Consider the following 17,285-nt stretch of genomic DNA (forward strand, 5'->3'; position numbering starts at 1 on the left):
GGGCCAGGCCCACCAATTTTGGCCATCAGTAAATACCATCTCAGCGAATGGATGCTGAGAGTGGTTTTTGGCAACATCTAACCACCTAGAGACAGGAAAGAGGTGATAGCATCCTTGCACATACAGCTTTCCATGTGTCATCACCCCTTCCTTATCCCTACCCGCAAACCATAAGGGTGACATGGCAATCATTTTTGCACAGAGGAAAGGTTAAGGCAGCAAGCAACAAACTGTCATGCTCTCTCCATGGAGTACACTTTGGAGGATGTTCTTGCCAATTTTTATTTCCATTCCTCAGACAACATTGATACGTTTGATAGTCGTTTTTATGCTTCTGAGGATTCTAAAAAACCTTTAACATACCAGTGGGCATTTGGCCACTGCAGGCCTGATGGTCATCGCCCATTTTCCATCTCTAGAGGTGCAGTCCTTGTCAAAAATCACAAATGCCAAACCCATCTGGTATTGCGCAGAGAAATAATGAGATATGGGCATTCTCCTTTGGGGATCAGCCTTAAGGTCCCTCTTCTTCTTAAAAAAACCACTGCGGTTTAAGTGCCATTCTTAATTATTAAAGGACAACTGTTCTCAAGCGTATAGGCAGCCAATTACAAATGCAAATAGTGTTAGTCACTTCAGTCGGATTTAATAAGAAACAAAGCCAAAAAAAAAGAGTCCCGGCACATGGGTCAGAATCTCAAAAGCAACTTCAGGAGCGTCCAAGGGCTTGAAGTTTGCACCTCAGGGGGACTAGCGATGGTTGTTCTGTTTTTAACAGGAGACCCCCTGGGTGAGATCAAACACTGATTCTGAAACTCCTCTCAGTCGTGCAACACAGATGCCAAACAGAGCCTTTTGAATCTCCTACTAAAGGGGCAAGCAAGGACAGCCATAGCTCCAGCTAGGCATTCCCTCCACGGTCCTCTCATTTGCCTCTTCTTTTGCTCAGAGTCCTACTCACCTAAGCAGGGGAGGGAGGGAGGCCGGATGGCTACATCTTGCTTCTACGCATCGTCTTCAAGCTGGCCATCTGAACCAAACCACCTTGGCTCATTCTAACCAGCTTCCTTGCAATCAACAGCTCAGAAACTGACTTCTCTCTTAAGCCTTCCGCCTGTGTGCCAGCAAAGGAGCTGAGAGAAGGGAGGGGATCGGGGGCAACCAGAAATAATGGCTGGCTAGTGAGTTAAGCCTCAATTTGCAGACCCCTGGCTCAGCTGCAAGTAGAGATCTTCTGAGGTTCGCTTGGGCAGGGGAGGGCAAGTTCCCAAGGCTAGGAGAGTGGTGCGGAACCCAAACTGAACTGTGCTTCCGCATGATATCTAAGCTGGCCATATCGGAAGAGGTGGGCCCTTGGTCCGTCCAGTTCAGTACTGCCTACGCAGACTGGCAGCAGCTTTCCAAGGTTTCAGGCAGGAGTCTCTCCCAGCCCTACTTGGAGATGCTGCCAGGAAGATGCTTTCCTACTGTGCGATGGCCCCATCCCCGACAGGCAGTATCTTAGAGAGCTCACATAGTCTCTCCCATCAAAATGCAAACCAAGGTGGACCTTGCTTAGCAAATGGGACAATTCATGCATGGTCCCACAGGACCAGCTTTCCTCCCCCTTTGAGGATGGGGCCATAGCGAGTGGCAGAACATCTGCTTTGCATGCAGGGGATTCCTGGCAGCGTCTCCATGTAGGCCCGAAATCCTGGAGAGATATGGCCAGTTTAGAAAGTATTGAGCTAGATTGACCAATGGTCCTCCTCAGTATAAGACGGATTCCTATGTAAACGACAAGAATCCAACACCTGTCATTTCCAAAGGAGGCTCCTTTGCCTGGTTTACACCTCCCTTTTGGAGCCCTTTTGCATCTTCATGCTAGTTTTGCAAATCCCACTTTTCGAATGTGCGAATTGCAGATTGCCCTTTGCATTGTGGCATGCTCAAGCAATGTTCACTTCATCTTATATTTATTTCCAAAAGAGCTGGAAAGGTTATGGTCCTTATGGAAGCGTAACTGGAACACCAGTGGGCTAGAGGAAGGTACCAGCAGATCTGAGGTAACCCACAGATTTGCTGCTTTCACAAAAATCTGCGGGGGGGGGGGCCTCAAACTAACTTAATGGAGTGGAATGTTCACAGACTCAGAAGGCAGTTAGCAGACAACCAGGCGGGCGGAGCTAACATAACTCAGTGGTGAGGAAGGGAGGCAGGAAGGAGGGCTTGAGCAAAAAGAAAAGGAAATTTCTCAGCTTGAAGAATACCCCCTCAAAACCGTCACAACTGAAATGTTGTGCCTGAAATGTTCATAGGCTTAGGTAACACACAAACACATCAGGGATATTCTGCAACATTTGGTTGGAAGTCCACACTTGAACCACTTATTGCTTAGAACTAACAGGGCAACATCCATCCATCCTAAGATCAATGAGAGAAGGCATTTCGCCATCAGAGCCAACCCACTGAGTGTTTTAACATGACACAACTTGTCAGCAGGACAATTCACGTTGACTTCCATACCGTATTATTGTAGAAAATGTTCTCGAGACACAAGCCTATTTTCCAGGTCAAGAGGAAATTGAATAGAGCTAAAATACAATGGCTGTTAATTTCTTTTATTATTATACCACCGTCTCTCGCGGCTACAAACGCCATTTACAGAAACCTGATTATAATTCCAAGTCTACCCTCTAGTGAACAATCGGAGTAAATCATCTGACGAAAAAGTGAAAACGTGGCCTTTTCTCGTCTGCTTGGATCCATGAAGAAGTGCAGAGAAATGTCACCCAATGACGAGTATAATATCCCTGCTAAGGATATGCAAAGAACTGAAGTGAAAATATTCAGCAGTGTTAATTGAAAAACAACAACAAAAACATCATAGGAAGCTGCCTTCTACCGAGTCAGACCCTTGGTCCATCTAGCTCAGTATTGTTTACAGAATGGGATTTGTTCCAATCAATTCGAATTTCCCTGGGCTTAAATCGAACTCAGATCAAATTCAAGTGGATTCGATTTGAGCTCAGACGAATTTGAATTGATTCGAACCAATCCCATTCTGGGCAATTTCGAGTCAAACCGATTCGAATTCAATTCCAATCAATTCAGTTGATCTGATCACAACCCTAATGAGCATTAAGGTCTTTTTAAAAAACAAAACAAAAGGAGACATTTGCACTTAGCACTGAACTTCCTTTGACCACTGGAAAAGTTTGCAAGCTACCTACCCTACCTGCTGCATAGCACACTGCTTTTGAAAACGAGGGAGATTTCCCAAGCAATCTGTGAGTTCAGATGAAGGGGTCTACTATATGAGGACAACAGCAATTCAGAATCCCACAGGGCACGTAAAGAAGCTCTGCGCAGCCCGAGGTCAGGGAAAAAGTGGCCTGATGGGGTTTCTGTCCAAGCCGCAGAGATGAACTGTATATGAGAGAGTGCGCATTAAGCCTCTGCGTGCAGGAATCTTAGCAGCACAACAGTTGCATGACAGCAGATAACAGAAGCCTTGAACCGTATGATCAGATTTGATGCGTGGTGGCGACCGGACAAGAAACGACATCGTGTGGTCCTCAGAACTCCGATTTGTACTTTGGAGGAGGAAAAAACTCTCCATTTTAAAAGAGGAACTAAAAGGTGCCTAAGAACAGAGAAGACAGATGGCATGATGGCATCATATTGACAGTATGATGTCATCCACATTGGTACAATGCCATATATTGTACGATGTCATGTCCAATGTATTTGTACTTTCACAGGGGGGAAACTACAGCTTAGAATATGCACTCAAAGATGCATAAAAACAGAGAAGGAAGATGGCACCATGTCATATTGATCTGCTGTTCTCCATCAGTGGGTTACTCCAGTGATGGGGCCATGTCAATCCTGAGTCTGTCCATTCCAGTGGGAGCGTGCATTTTTGGAGGTCCCTCTCAACTTTTGGGCCAGCCACAGCACAGTTCAGGCATCTCCACTCGCACGACCCCTGCCTCCCCAAACACCTCCTTCTCTTGGATGATAAGGTGGAAGGGGTGCTGGGCCACTTTTGTGAACTCCAAGAAGAGCAGCAAAAGGTATCAACTGAGAATGTGCCAAGTAGAAAAGGGGCATGCACAAAATAGGAACAATCTTGTGCTCCCCTCTGTAACTGCAACCATGGATAGGTACATGAGTACCCAGGAAGTCGGAGCTTTGGTTCAGCGGGCTCAGAACTGCCTACACAGACTCTACAGCAGCTCTCCAAGGTTCCAGGCAGGAATCTTTCCCATTCTTAGCTGGAAATTCTGGGGACTGAATCTGGGACCTTCTGCAGGCAACGCAGATGCTTTTCCACTGAGTAATGGCCCCATCCCCTATAGTCCATGGAGAGCTTTGAGGTGTCAGAGAGGTGCTTTGATTCTGAGAAATTAGATGATGGTACAAGCCACCTAATGGCGCAGCGGGGCAATGACTTGACTAGCAAGCCAGAGGTTCCCGGTTCAAATCCCCGTTGGTATGTTTCCTAGACTATGAGAAACCCTCTATCGGTCAGTAGCGATATAGGAAGATGCTGAAAGGCATTCAATTATACTGTGCGGGAGGAGGCCACGGTCAACCCCTCCTGTATTCTACCAAAGACAACCACCGGGCTCTGTGGGCGCCAGGAGTCGACACCAACTTGACAGCACACTTTACTTTGCCTTTACAACTTGTTTGAATTATGTTGTCATTTCTGCCTCAAATGTGAAAATCCATCACATTTACTGTTTTTTTTTCACGACTACTACCTCATTTCGACAACACCACAGTGTTGACACCTTTGGCCAAGTCACAATTCTTAGAAAGATCAGACGTAACTTTCAAACCAAGGCAAAGATTTTCAAAATAAGCCTTTCAAAATAAGACGTCTGAAGCAATCAACGGAGACATTTTCTAGTCAGAGGGTGCCAAACCGTTTTTGACCTCTTTTGTGGGTCTGGAGTGCATACATTTCAAGCAGGAGCTGGCATAAGCAGTTGAGAGAGCTTCAATGGGTTAAAGTGGGACTTTAATTCCAAGCTGAAAGGTGGGGTGGGGTCGGGTGAATGGCTGCAATTAAATTGGTCAATACGCTTGCCTTTTTGGAGTTCCAGGATTTAATTCATTTTGCAGAAAATAAGTTTTTGATTAATTTGCAACAGTAATAGAAGCTGTGCTCCTGAATTAATGGCAAGTTAATTTCCACACTAGTCGTAACTGGGAATGAATTAGCAGTTCGTGAAATCTCTTGGGTTTCACTGCAGCCATGTCTTTACATGCTTTGAATCTTTTTTGAATCAGTGACGGTCCAGGCTTTGCCACCCCGCAAAGCCAACGCCTGCTCTCGGTAAATATTTCTCTCTCCCTACAAATACTTTGCAGCTGCCATTTTCCAAGTCCTTCTGAGTTTGCAAAGCTGCTGATGGCGAGCCAGTTCTTTTAATACGCTAGCTATTTTCTGCAGATAGCAAAAGGTAAGAAACCAAGGCCTGGGCCCAGTTTACACGCAACATTAAAACCGGGTTTCCTTTTCTTCACCTGGATTGGACATTATGTCTCAATGAAGTTTTGACTGTGACTCCATTTGAAAATCCAGTTTGTAAAACGGGCTGCAAAACTGAAGAACGTTGCTGGTCCTGGTCCAATCAATCCGTTTTTTCACGTCCACATCAAATTTCACCCGGGTTGAGGCTGACAAGGCAGAGCCTCATGCCATGGCGTTTGGGTTCCACTATTTCGACGACTATGACTTGACTTCTCTGGGATGGGGCCGTAGCTCAGTGGAAGAGCCGCTGCTTGGCATGCAGAAGGTTCCCGGTTCAATCCCTGGCAGCATCTCCAGGTAGGGCTGGGAGAGACTCTGGCCAGAAACCTTGGGGAAGCTGCTGCCAGTCAGTGTAGACAATACTGAGCAAGATGGACCAAGGGTCTGACTCGGGATAAGGCCGTTTCCTCTGACTGGCTGCAAGAGATGCAGAGGATGGAGCGAGGGAGAGAGGTGGGTCCGGCCACATCCCCTGATTCCGGGACCGCATCAGGGGCCTGGGTAGGCATCGGGGGGCATGGCTTCCCGTGGCCTTGAGTGCCTTCCCGTTGTCTTCCCGTTGCCTTGAGTGATGCAAGTGGTATTCAATTTGGTGCTCAACTGGAATGAGGCTGTGGAAGGAGTGCCTGGATTTGGCAGTCCGAGTCGTCTCTCCAGCACTCCCCTTTGTAAGATACACTGTGTAAGGCGTGCTGTGAGCAAACAACGGGAACCTTGCACGAATCACAGTTTTAACACAGTGCCTGATCCATAAATAATGGAAAGTACGGCTGGTTAATAGAAACCGAATAATAGCAGCGTAATGCGTCCCAAATGGTCCCTTTAAAAGGCCAATTATAGCTATTGATTAAAGTCATCCAACTCCAAATGGGGGGTGGGGGGAGGAAGCCCAAGTGATTTTCAAGAATATCCAGTACAAAAAGCCTAAATTATGTCACTTGTGAAGATGCCACTAATTCTGGGAAGTCGCATCTTGACGGTTCTAATGGTCACATCCTGGGTGCCTTATCACTGTGCATTCTAAGCAGTAAAGCGGAACTACTTATAGATTTTTTTAAATCTGCAAATGGTTTTATACCACTCTTTACCTGAGCATTTAATGCAATAAGACTTTGGTTGAAATAAAAAGCCCCAGAGGTATTTTTTTAAAGGAATTTCATGACATTTATAGCAGAAACAGGAAACTGCCTAATTGCTGTTTTATTCACTCATTATGTTACCTAATTTTATATTCCATTCAAAGCACAAAGAGAAAGAGAAGAAATACGTGTGCATGTGTGTAGATAAACTTATATTTGTTCTCTCTCTCACACAGATATGAGACATTCTTATAAAGGTGTTCTCTCTATAACATATAAGGCACACATATATGTGACACACACAAACACCAGGATATATATGTATTTTGTGTGTGTGTGTGTGTGTGTGTGTATGTGTCACACACACACACACACACACACACACACACACACACACACACACACACGTGCAAACACACAGACACAGCTCTCGCTCTCTCCAACTTTTATATTAAAGATTCTCAGGAAGCTTCTTTATTTCTGATTTTGGGAGAGTGGCTGGCATCATGAAGAAATCCATAGTCTACTCTGGAGTGATGCTCAAGAACGGCTGAATTCCAATCTGACTTTCTCTACCAAACTGAGTCAGGATGTGACCCAGCTGACCTTTCGTAGGGACCGGAGCAGAGCACGGCCGGTCTCTGGACACGACCCGGCGACAAGCAGGGCAAAAGGCCAACCTGGGACCGGACAGAGACAGGCGACTCACCGGTGGTGAACTGCCCCTTGAGCTTCTGAAAGACGGGGTCCTGGGCCGTCGCCTGGGCTCTCCGGGCGAGGGACTCCGAGGCGGCACTGGAGAACATGGTGGAGACGTTGGAGACGTTCTCCAAGCCGACGCCGAAGGTGCTGACCAGCTTCTTGACAAAATTCAGCGTGTGGGGGGTGATCTTGGCGTCGGAGACGGCCCCGCTCTTCTCAAAGGCCACCGAGTAGCACTTGGCCAGGCCTTGCTGCAGCTGCCGGAGGACCTGGCGCCAGAGACACAAGAGGCAGCTTGGGAAGGGGGCTTCCGGAAGGGAAGGGGGGGCCCGTGCAGAAAGGAAGTGGCCTGGCCCGACTTCCTGGTCTCCGTGTCTCCTGCTGGGCATCCTGCCCTCCCAGGACATTGCTGCCGGCCAGCAGAGATGCAACGTGGCTTCAGGAGCTCCCCGGGGTCCCACAGTTGGGTTCCTAAACCTAGGCAGCTGCCCTAGACCAAGCCAGGCCAGACCAGAGGTCCCTCCAGCTCAGTTGTGTCTACTGTGCAGACGACACAGGGCAAGAGAGACCAAGGGTCTGAGTCGGTAGAAGGAAGCAACCAGTCGGAAGCTGCCATATACTGAGTCAGAGCATTGGTCCAGCTAGCTCAGTATTGTCTACCCAGACTGGCAGCAGCTTCTCCGAGGTTGCAGGCAGGAGTCTCTCTCAGCTCTGTCTTGGAGATGCTGCCAGGGAGGGAACCTGGGCCCCTCTTCATGGGAAGCAGACAGCAGGGCCCCCTCCCACCCGGCGGAACAAGACAGACAACCATGCAGATGCCTTGCATTTTAAGGGTGAAATTAAAGCTACCTCCTCATGCCAGTTCTCCCTGAACCAGACCATCTGATCAACGATCCCTTCCAACGAAGAGAGAAGCGTGGGATGCAATTCGCGCTGCATATGCATGATGCGGCTGCAACGCCACATGGGGGCCGTGGCTCGGATCGGTCCGGGGTCCGAAGCAGAATGCGACTGACTTCCCACGGAACTGGGCTGTTGCTGTCCAGAATCTGACAGGAAGGCACAGAAAACATCATGAATACCTGTGTAAACCACCTTGAGACATTTGCTTTGGTGGCATTTAAATGTGTCAAAAAGCAAATAAAAAGAATCTGGATTCTTTTTCCGGATTCTCATAAAAAAGAATCCAGACTAAGTCCTGATTAAGTCCCAATGAAATCTACACATGTATGTGTGTAGATAAACTTACATTTGTTCTCTCTCACACAAATATGAGACATTGTTGACTTCAATGGTGCTCAGTCTGATCTTCGATCGTAATAAAGCTTATCTATCTATCTATCTATGGTGCTCACTCACAACTAACTTTTTGGATGCTGCCCGCTGCCAAGTAGAAGAGCAAAATCTTGCCACAGCAGCATGACAAGTTATTAGCACAGTCATTTACAAGCTTTATTATTGTTCTTTTTGCTCAAAACAAGGCCTTCTTGTTTCCACTCCAAGACAGCTAACAAAGAAAACATGTCTCAGAAGAGGCGAGCTAGAAAACACAGCAAGTTTTATGGTCTTCTCCTTCCTCTTAACTGCCTGATATTTACCATAAAACTTCTGTGCAATAAAAACCTTAGGACATCCTTCCAGAATGAACAGTCAAACAGTCTTTCCATTCATAAAACCCCAGGATTCGACAGGGCCCCAAAGTCAACCTTCGCCAGAAGGAAACCGTCACTTCCCCGAAGGACGGTCCACACAGAGTTCTGGCAGGTAATGCGGGAATATCCACTGATATAACACAGATACTAAAGTTTAACACAGGAACATAGCTCTATCCATGGCCAGGATGTAAATGTGGAAACAGCATTTCATAAGTCATTAAAAATATTATTCTATGCTCTTGGATCACTTTTATAACCCTTAGAGATCCGGGATGTAATCAATTTATACCTTGAATAATTTGGTATCACTGCATAAATCCCACATATTCTTCCTGCAGTAAGGAAGTCCACAGTGTTTCAAAGTGTGGAGTTGAAAGGGAATAGAAAGTAACATAGGAAGCTGCCATATACTGAGTCAGACCCTTGGTCGATCTAGCTCAGTAGTGTCTACACAGACTGGCAGCGGCTTCTCCAAGGTTGCAGGCAGGAATCTCTCTCAGTCCTCTCTTGGAGATACTGCCAGGGAGGGAATTGTAACCAAGATCGGGTTCCATCCCCTGAGGGGAATCTCTTCCAGTGCTCACACATCAAGTCTCCCATTCATATGCAACCAGGGTGGATCCTGCTTAGCTTAAGGGGACCACCCATGCTTGCTCCCACAAGACCAGATAGTAAAGAAAACCCCACACTACATAGACAAAGTATTGGGAGTCTAATAAATGGTGAAATGCATTTAATATCACAATAGCTACTTTCACATTAACTCAGCTGTTTAAGACAGCTTGAAGGTGTTCACCATTTTTCTTTATCATCCTTCATACTTCAGGTGGATTGGAACTTATGTTATTCATTTAAATTATCTAGGGCAGGATGGGGTTGATGTTGAAGTCTGTGGTGCGCTCTGTGGCGTCCCACAGACTCTAGATCAGGGCTGCACAACGCTGTGGGACTACAACTCCCATCACCCCCAACTTTTGGCCACTCTAGCAGGGGATGCTGCGAGATGTAGTCTTGACAAGAGCTGGAAGGGGAAAGTTGTGCAACTCTGATCTAGGGACTGTGGGACGCCGTGAGGGAGACCACAGACCTTAATCATCATCCCTGTTTGGAATACCCCGATGATATCCTAATCCTTATTAAAAGGTCAAGTGTGCTGTCGAGTCGGTGTCGACTCGTGGTGACCACAGAGCCCCGTGGTTCTCTTGGTAGAACACAGGATGAGTTGACCATTGCCTCCTCCCGCACAGCCTGAGGTGATGCCTTTCAGCACCTTCCTATATTGCTGCTCCCCAATAGAGGAGTTTCCCATAGTCTGGGAAACATACCAGCAGGGATCTGAACCGGCAACCTCTGGCTTGCTAGTCAAGTCATTTCCCTGCTGTGCCATTAGGTGGCTTATAATCCTTATTACAATCTTGTTTAAAATCTAAAATTGGAGTCAATGTGAAAAGAAAAAAAAGAGATGGCTTTAAAAGAAAAAAAGAAAAGATAACTAATATCCTAACTGGGGTCTAATTGACCCCATCAGCCAGCAAGTAAAATGGGTTTTTTCCAAGCACAAAAGGGCCGGGGAGAAAGAAAGAAAAATAAGCAAAACCTCCTCTCCCGCCAGCCAGCTGCAGAAGCAAAGCGGCTCCCTCGGCTTCCTGAGACTAGGCCTCTAAGGAGACCACGCGGAGACATTTCCCACTTACCACTTTTGTAGCGTTCGCGCTGTTCTATCTTCAGTGTCAAATAAAGGGTCCGGATAGGGAAGTAAACCGCCTGGGGATAGACCCGGCCAACCTATGTGGGGGTGAAAGACACACAAGATCTCAGGAGAGGAAACCGATCGGCCCGCTTGCCAATACCGGCTGCAAACACAAAACCCATCCAGACACTACATGGAGAGCCAACCTTGTGGAAGCGAGGACCAACTGCCCCTTTGGCCAAGCAGGGACTGCCATGGTTTGCATTTGGGTGGGCGACTACATGCGAGCAACATAAGAGATTCCCCTGAGGGGATGAGGCCGTAGCTCAGTGATCGAGTGTCTGCTTGGCATGCAGAAGGTCCCAAGGTCAATTCCCGGCATCTCCAGGGAGGGTTTGGAAAGACTCCTGCCTGGAACCTGGGAGAGCCACTGCCAGTCAGTGGAGACAATCCTAAGCTAGATGGACCAAGGGTCTGACTCGGGAGAAGGCAGCTTCCTATGGATAACTGTGGATGGGGCTGTAGCTCAGTGGAAGAGAATCTGCTTTGGATTCAGAGTTCCAGGTTCAGTCCCTTGCAGCATCTGTTAAGCAGGATCTGCCCGGGTTGCATTTGAAGGGGAGACTACATGTGAGCGTAGGCGTGCACATTCCAGCCCCCAACCTGGCATGAACATCCCACTTCCACTAGCACGGTACATCCATAGAGGAGTGTAACAGGCTTCAAGGGAAATGCAACAGCTCAGACTATGCGGTCGCTTCCTAGCTCTTAACTGGGACATCCACAGCTCAGTCGGGGCTTCCCTGTGCTGGATTTCATTCCCAGATGATTCCCAGCCACAATGGCAGCCCTGCATGCTGAAGGCCCTTGGGAGGGGTTGCTGGACGACAACTCCCAAGGGCCTGCAGTGCAGCTGGGAATGGTGCAAGGCTCAGCCCAACACCAGGCTTCCCAGAGGCATCAGGTGGGCCACTGTGGGGGAACGGATGCTGGGTGAGGTAGGCCTTGGGCCTGATCCAGCCGGGCTCTTCTGATGTCCTTCTGTCCTCATTTCCACCGGCTCTAAGGGGAAGCTGACAAGGATTCTATCATGTTACTCTGCAAACCCGGAGTCTGCGTAATGCAAGAGCAGGAGGAAGACGAAGAAGATCTCATTTATGCAGATAAAAGAAAGGAGAGAGACCAAAGGAGCCCATTAAGGCTCTAAATGAGACCACAACTCCCCAGGAGCCCAACGCGACACGCTAGCCGGGCCCATTAGAGCGCAACCTTACTCCACAGCGTGGCGGCGCTGAGGGCGAAAGAGCCACGCCATGTAAAGGGAGCGCCGTTTCACCAAGCGGGGGTTGTGTGACCCCTCCAGGGGGGAGCAGAAGAGAGGCGCAGTGCCATTTTCGCCTGGTGTCAATCGGTCTCCGTGTCCATTGAATGAAAGGAACAATATATCCGAGCCGATTCGAGAAGGCAAGACAGATGAGGAGACGGCAAGAGGTTTTTCCTCGCCATCATTTTTTGTTAACAGATACTCCAGACCCTGCCACCCCAAGGGACCACGAGAGTGGAGATAAAACTCAAACGTTGTTTCAACGCTGCCATACATTAACCCCGGCAGGCAACGGATTATCGTGGATCAGGGCTAAGACGTATAATAATGGCGTCCAGGGCAGTCTGATCACGGTCAACATGTTTCTGTCTCTTGCCAGTTTAAATATTCTTAATAATAAATAAAAACCAAGCAGCCGATATAAATTCAACTATAATGGCAGAGGAGGCTGGGGCCCCAGTGAGACCCGCCAGGCACTGTCAAACCCACCAGGCACTGCCTGGTGCATCACTGAGCCTCCGTACCTGACTGATCAGGTTCAGGAGAAGCTTGCCCTCGGATCCCACCAGGCAGGTGAGCAGCTGCGGAATCCAAGCCAGCCACTGGATGGGGGGGACGCCGATGCAGTACTTGTCCACGGCGTCCGCCAGCGTGTTCTTGTCGTCGTCAAAGCTCAACAGCCAGAGAACCTGCAAGCAAAGACGGGTCTGTCTGGCGTGACAAGATTCACAAGCACTGGAGGGAAGTTGGCCAGTCTCCTTCAGAGTCATCTCGAGGAGGCAAAGCGGGATGCTCTGCTTTTTTGTAGGCAGCACCCACCCACCCCCCGCCCCTCTCGCTCACTTGCATCCGTCGGGGACAACCTCAAAAACCAAAGCAAAAAACCCTGGGCAATTATCCAAACTGAAATGGAACTGTTACAGCCCACGGAAATCGACGCCACAATTCACTGATTTGTCTAAAATATCCATACGTCGCTGCACCCCATGCTCATGGAGGCAGAACCAAAAGCACAACACCCGCTATTAAGAAAAGGAATGGAGCAAAAAAAAAAACCTCCAGACAAGAAAAGAGGAAAAGAAAACCAGTCCAGAAGCAATGCAGGGCCCGGCTCAGCAGACCCCAACTCTCGCTTGCTTTTCCAAATAAGGCCCTGCAGCCACTTGCAGAGGCCCTCTTGGGGGACCACCCCGTCCTGCGGGGCTCTCAGGGCGGAAGGCTTCCCCATCTCTGACAACTTTTTAAAAGGCAGCCAGACACATTTCTTCGCCCAGGCTTTTAATTCGATACAGTTTTAACAGTTTGATAGTTTTTAACCGTTTTAACGTTCTAAGTTTTAAACTGTTGTGATGTTTTAAGCTTTTCTTTGTGGGTTTTATTGTTTTGCTGTACACTGCCCCAAGACTTGTGTTTGGGGCAGTATACAAATAGATGAAATGAATGAATGCAACACCTCAAACCGAATCTGGAAGGTACCCAGGAGTCCGCATAACTGCATAAACCCGCCCACTGTGTTCCCATAAGAACATAAGAACAGCCCTGCTGCTGGATCAGGCCCAAGGAGGCCCATCTAGTCCAGCATCCTGTTTCACACAGTGGCCCACCAGATGCCTTTGGGGAGCCCACAGGCGAGAGGTATGTGCATGCCCTCCCTCCTGCTGTGACTCCCCTGCAACTGGTACTCGGAGGCATCCTGCCTCTGAGGCTGGAGGTGGCCTATAGTCCTCCGACTAGTAGCCATTGATGGACCTCTCCTCCATGAAGTTCTCCAAACCCCTCTTAAAGCCATCCAGGTTGTTGGCTGTCACTATGTCCTGTGGCAGAGAGTTCTCCCGTGGGAGTATCATGGGTATAGGATGCATGCGGGCAGAAATCCCCAACCCCCACGAATCCAGCTCTCCTCCCCGACTCACTGCCTGAAGCAAGGAAAACCGAAACCTTCCGAGGAGACGCCGTCCAAGCGATGCTGCAAACCAAGAGCAGGCAGGCCCCTTCCCCAGCTGTGCCACAATATTACTCTCTTGCATAAAGTCAGCTTGCACAATTAAGGCTGACTCCGAGCAGCTGTGGCAAGCACGGGACTCTTGACCGCAGGGGCGCACCTAGGTTTGGGTGCCTGGACCGCCCCCAACCGCTGCCAGCACCACCACCCCGCTGCTGCGGAGTTCTTCTGCTGCCGCCGTGAGGCTGAACCGCCAATGGTGCCAGTAATTCTAGCCGCCACGTGTGTGGCTGGGGGCTGGGGGGTGAGTCGAGCAGGCATACCCCCGGGGCAGCGGCAGGGGGAGCAGGAACCGGAGTGCCTCACACTTCTCAAGGGCTTCTGGGCCCAGCGGCCGCTCCTGCTTCACCGCTGCTGCCACCACGGCGGGGGGGGGCGGGGGGAGAGGCCTGCTTGACTTACCTCCTACCCCTACCCCCCGGCTGCACACATGGCAGCTAGAATTACTGGCAGTTCAGCCTCATGGGGGCGGCAGCAGAGGGGCCTCACGGTGGAGGCCCCCCTGGACCTTGGAGGCCACGGACCGGGGCCCCAAGGTCCAGGGGTAAGAACGCCTCTGCCTGATGGGACTTCCTACTTTCCCGGTTCAACTCGCAACATTGCCTTCTCCCCCACTGGAGAGACCACCTCGTGTGGTGAAAACGGGACTCCCGTATTTCCTCGTTTTCTACATCCGCCCACCCCCCCCGGGGCACAGTCATGGGCATGCCGAAGCGAAAACGGAGCACAACGCCGAAAGGCACGAGAGCCGTTGAGGAACTCGGATTTGCAACGGTTTGGCAACTTGCCCAACGAACACTGAACTTTAAATATAGGGCACAACGGTAGCAATTTGTCATGGACTGGGGGGTGGAGGTGGGGGGAGCACACATCTGTTTTAGAAGCTTTGGAATTAAACAGAAGAAGTTCAGCTCCAGCTTGGGTTCTGGCAACAGTAACTTGTTATTAACCTGTCACTTAAACAGAGCAGGGGACACTGGATCTGCCACAGACTTCTTATTTAGAAAGCACAACTGTAAACGTTGATACAGGCAGAATGGAGAAGCCAAGAAATCCAACTGCTGTACGGAGTCGTTTAAAACCAGGAAGATTCTATGCAAGATAAATTCTAACTGACTTAGGATCCAGGTTAAAGCAGAGGCACTCAATATCCTTGAAACTGCAAGAGTGACCTATAGAAGGCTACTATATATGACCTATATAGGCATTGTCTATATACAGAGAAAAGATTCAAATGTCCCACAGAGCCTCAGTTAGAGTACAATGTCCCTGAGCCACGGGAACACAGCCTTGTGTGAGCTTCTACTTCCTATCTAGGTTAAAATAAGCCAAGATTGATATCATCTGCATCCACCCATCTTGGCTTCTTCTAACTTTCAAAATACCCAACTTCTTCAATTCAATGCACGTCTTGATTGGGTGCAGGTCTTGGGTTATTTGAAGCAAGTAGGTTAGAATCAGCCACGACTGATCTCGGCTTATTTTAATAGGAAGGAGACGTTTGCATGGGGATGGGACACGTGGGCGTGCATTCCTGGGGCTCAAGGATGTCATAAGGAGCCCGACTTTAACTGAGGTTCCATGTGATGTCTGAACCAGCCCAGAAACTACATCCAGTGAGAGACTGTGATGGCGGTGGGATGCCCTTCCTGGACTCCATGCATTTGGCATAACATGCAGGCACAGGCCTATGTACGGAGCCCCAGATCCAAAGACCCAACCCATCTGACAGTGGCTACTTCTAAGAACTGCGAGGCCATGATGGCATGAAGGCCCATCTGACCATTTGTGTCCAGCAAGTAAACTAATTTATTTATCAAACTTCTATACCGCCCAAACTTTCATCTCTGGGCGGTTAACATAAAACAATTAAAACACATACAAAAAGTTAAAACAATCCAACAATTTAAAATCAACCATAAAATTAAAACAGACAATTTTTAAAAGCTGGGAAAGCTTGGGTGAAAAGATGGGTTTTCAGATGGTTTTTTTTTTAATTGCCAGAGATGGGGAGGATCGTATCTCAACAGGGAGGACCACCTTCAGCAGGACCGTCCAAAAAGACCACTCCCTGCACATACAGATCAGACAGAGCAAGCAGTGTGTGAGCAGGGCAAGCGTTACGTTTGTAATGCGGACTCCAAATTCCGCCTAGAGGAGTTTACGTTCAGTTCAGTTCCTAAAGAACAAAAACGGCTTCTGCAGATCCCAAAGGCATTCATGTAGATGTTTGAAGATCTACTCCATGGACAGTCCACACTTTGAAATCAAAAGCCCTTGATTCACTTTGCAACGAGACTAAAAGATGTACGCAGCACCCACAAATGGATCCTGCTTCAATTCTGCATTTATTCTGGGGTGTGCACCCAGGTTCTGCACTGCAGAAAACAGAACTGCAGGGACTGGAGAAGCTGGGAAACTGCTCAAGAGCACCAAAAATGGCTCAGCAAGGACGGACTTGGCCAAAATATTCAAGCCAATGTCATTGTTTACTTTTATTTTTCCCCCTGATGGGTGATTTATTTATTTATTTAAAATATTTTTATACCGCCCAAAACTCACGTCTCTGGGCAGTTGGCAGCAAAAACAAACAGAAAAAGTTAACACACCAGTTAAAACAAAGTAGATGATACAGCAAAAGTTAAAACACTACAACAATTCAAACCTCAAAACATTTGAAACAATGTTAAAACTATTAATACAATATTTAGATGAAAGCCTGGGTGAACAGATGCGTCTTTAAAGACTTTTAAAAAGCTGTCAGAGATGGGGAGGCTCTTATTTCACTCGGGAGCGCATTCCAAAGCCCAAGGGCAGCAACGGAGAAGGCCCGTCCCTGAGTGGTCACCAGACGAGCTGGTGGCAAATGCAGACGGACCTCTCCTGATGATCTCAACGGGCGGTGGGGTTCATGATGAAGAAGACGTTCTCTTAAATACCCAGGGCCCAAGTCGTTCAGGGGTTTTGGTTATAACCAAGACGTCGTATTTTGCCCGGAACATATCGGCAGCCCATGTAGATCTTTTAAGACAGGAGTGAGATGGTGTCTCTGAGATGACCCAGAGACTAATCTGGCTGCCGCATTCTGTACCAATTGCAGTTTCCAGACTACACACAGGGGCAGGCCCATATAGAGGGCATTGCAATCATCCGGTCTGGAGGTTACCAGCAGATGTGCCACTATTCTGAGGTCGTTTATCTCAAGAAATGGACGCAGCTGGCGTAATCTGCCGCCCAACCCAGCCCAAATTTGGCCAGTCGCCTGCAAAAACCAAGCATCATTTCTCCGTTACAAAAGAGGCCCTT

General features: G+C 48.5%; 1 protein-coding gene across 12 annotated transcripts in view; it reads right to left on the minus strand.

Annotated features, from left to right (window-relative positions):
* Window positions 1-17,285, minus strand: part of TRRAP (transformation/transcription domain associated protein) — a 251,773-nt gene that overhangs the window by 13,389 nt on the left and 221,099 nt on the right. For all 12 annotated transcript variants that reach the window (XM_053276785.1, XM_053276784.1, XM_053276783.1 and 9 more), the window contains 4 exons: window positions 12,502-12,666; window positions 10,658-10,748; window positions 8,158-8,357; window positions 7,316-7,577 (listed from right to left, as the gene is read on the minus strand). In XM_053276785.1, the coding sequence (XP_053132760.1) occupies window positions 7,316-7,577; window positions 8,158-8,357; window positions 10,658-10,748; window positions 12,502-12,666 (718 nt within the window). The remainder of the gene's footprint in view (window positions 1-7,315; window positions 7,578-8,157; window positions 8,358-10,657; window positions 10,749-12,501; window positions 12,667-17,285) is intronic.

This window comes from Hemicordylus capensis, chromosome 13 (assembly GCF_027244095.1).
Source record: "Hemicordylus capensis ecotype Gifberg chromosome 13, rHemCap1.1.pri, whole genome shotgun sequence".
Taxonomy (NCBI): Eukaryota; Metazoa; Chordata; class Lepidosauria; order Squamata; family Cordylidae; genus Hemicordylus; species Hemicordylus capensis.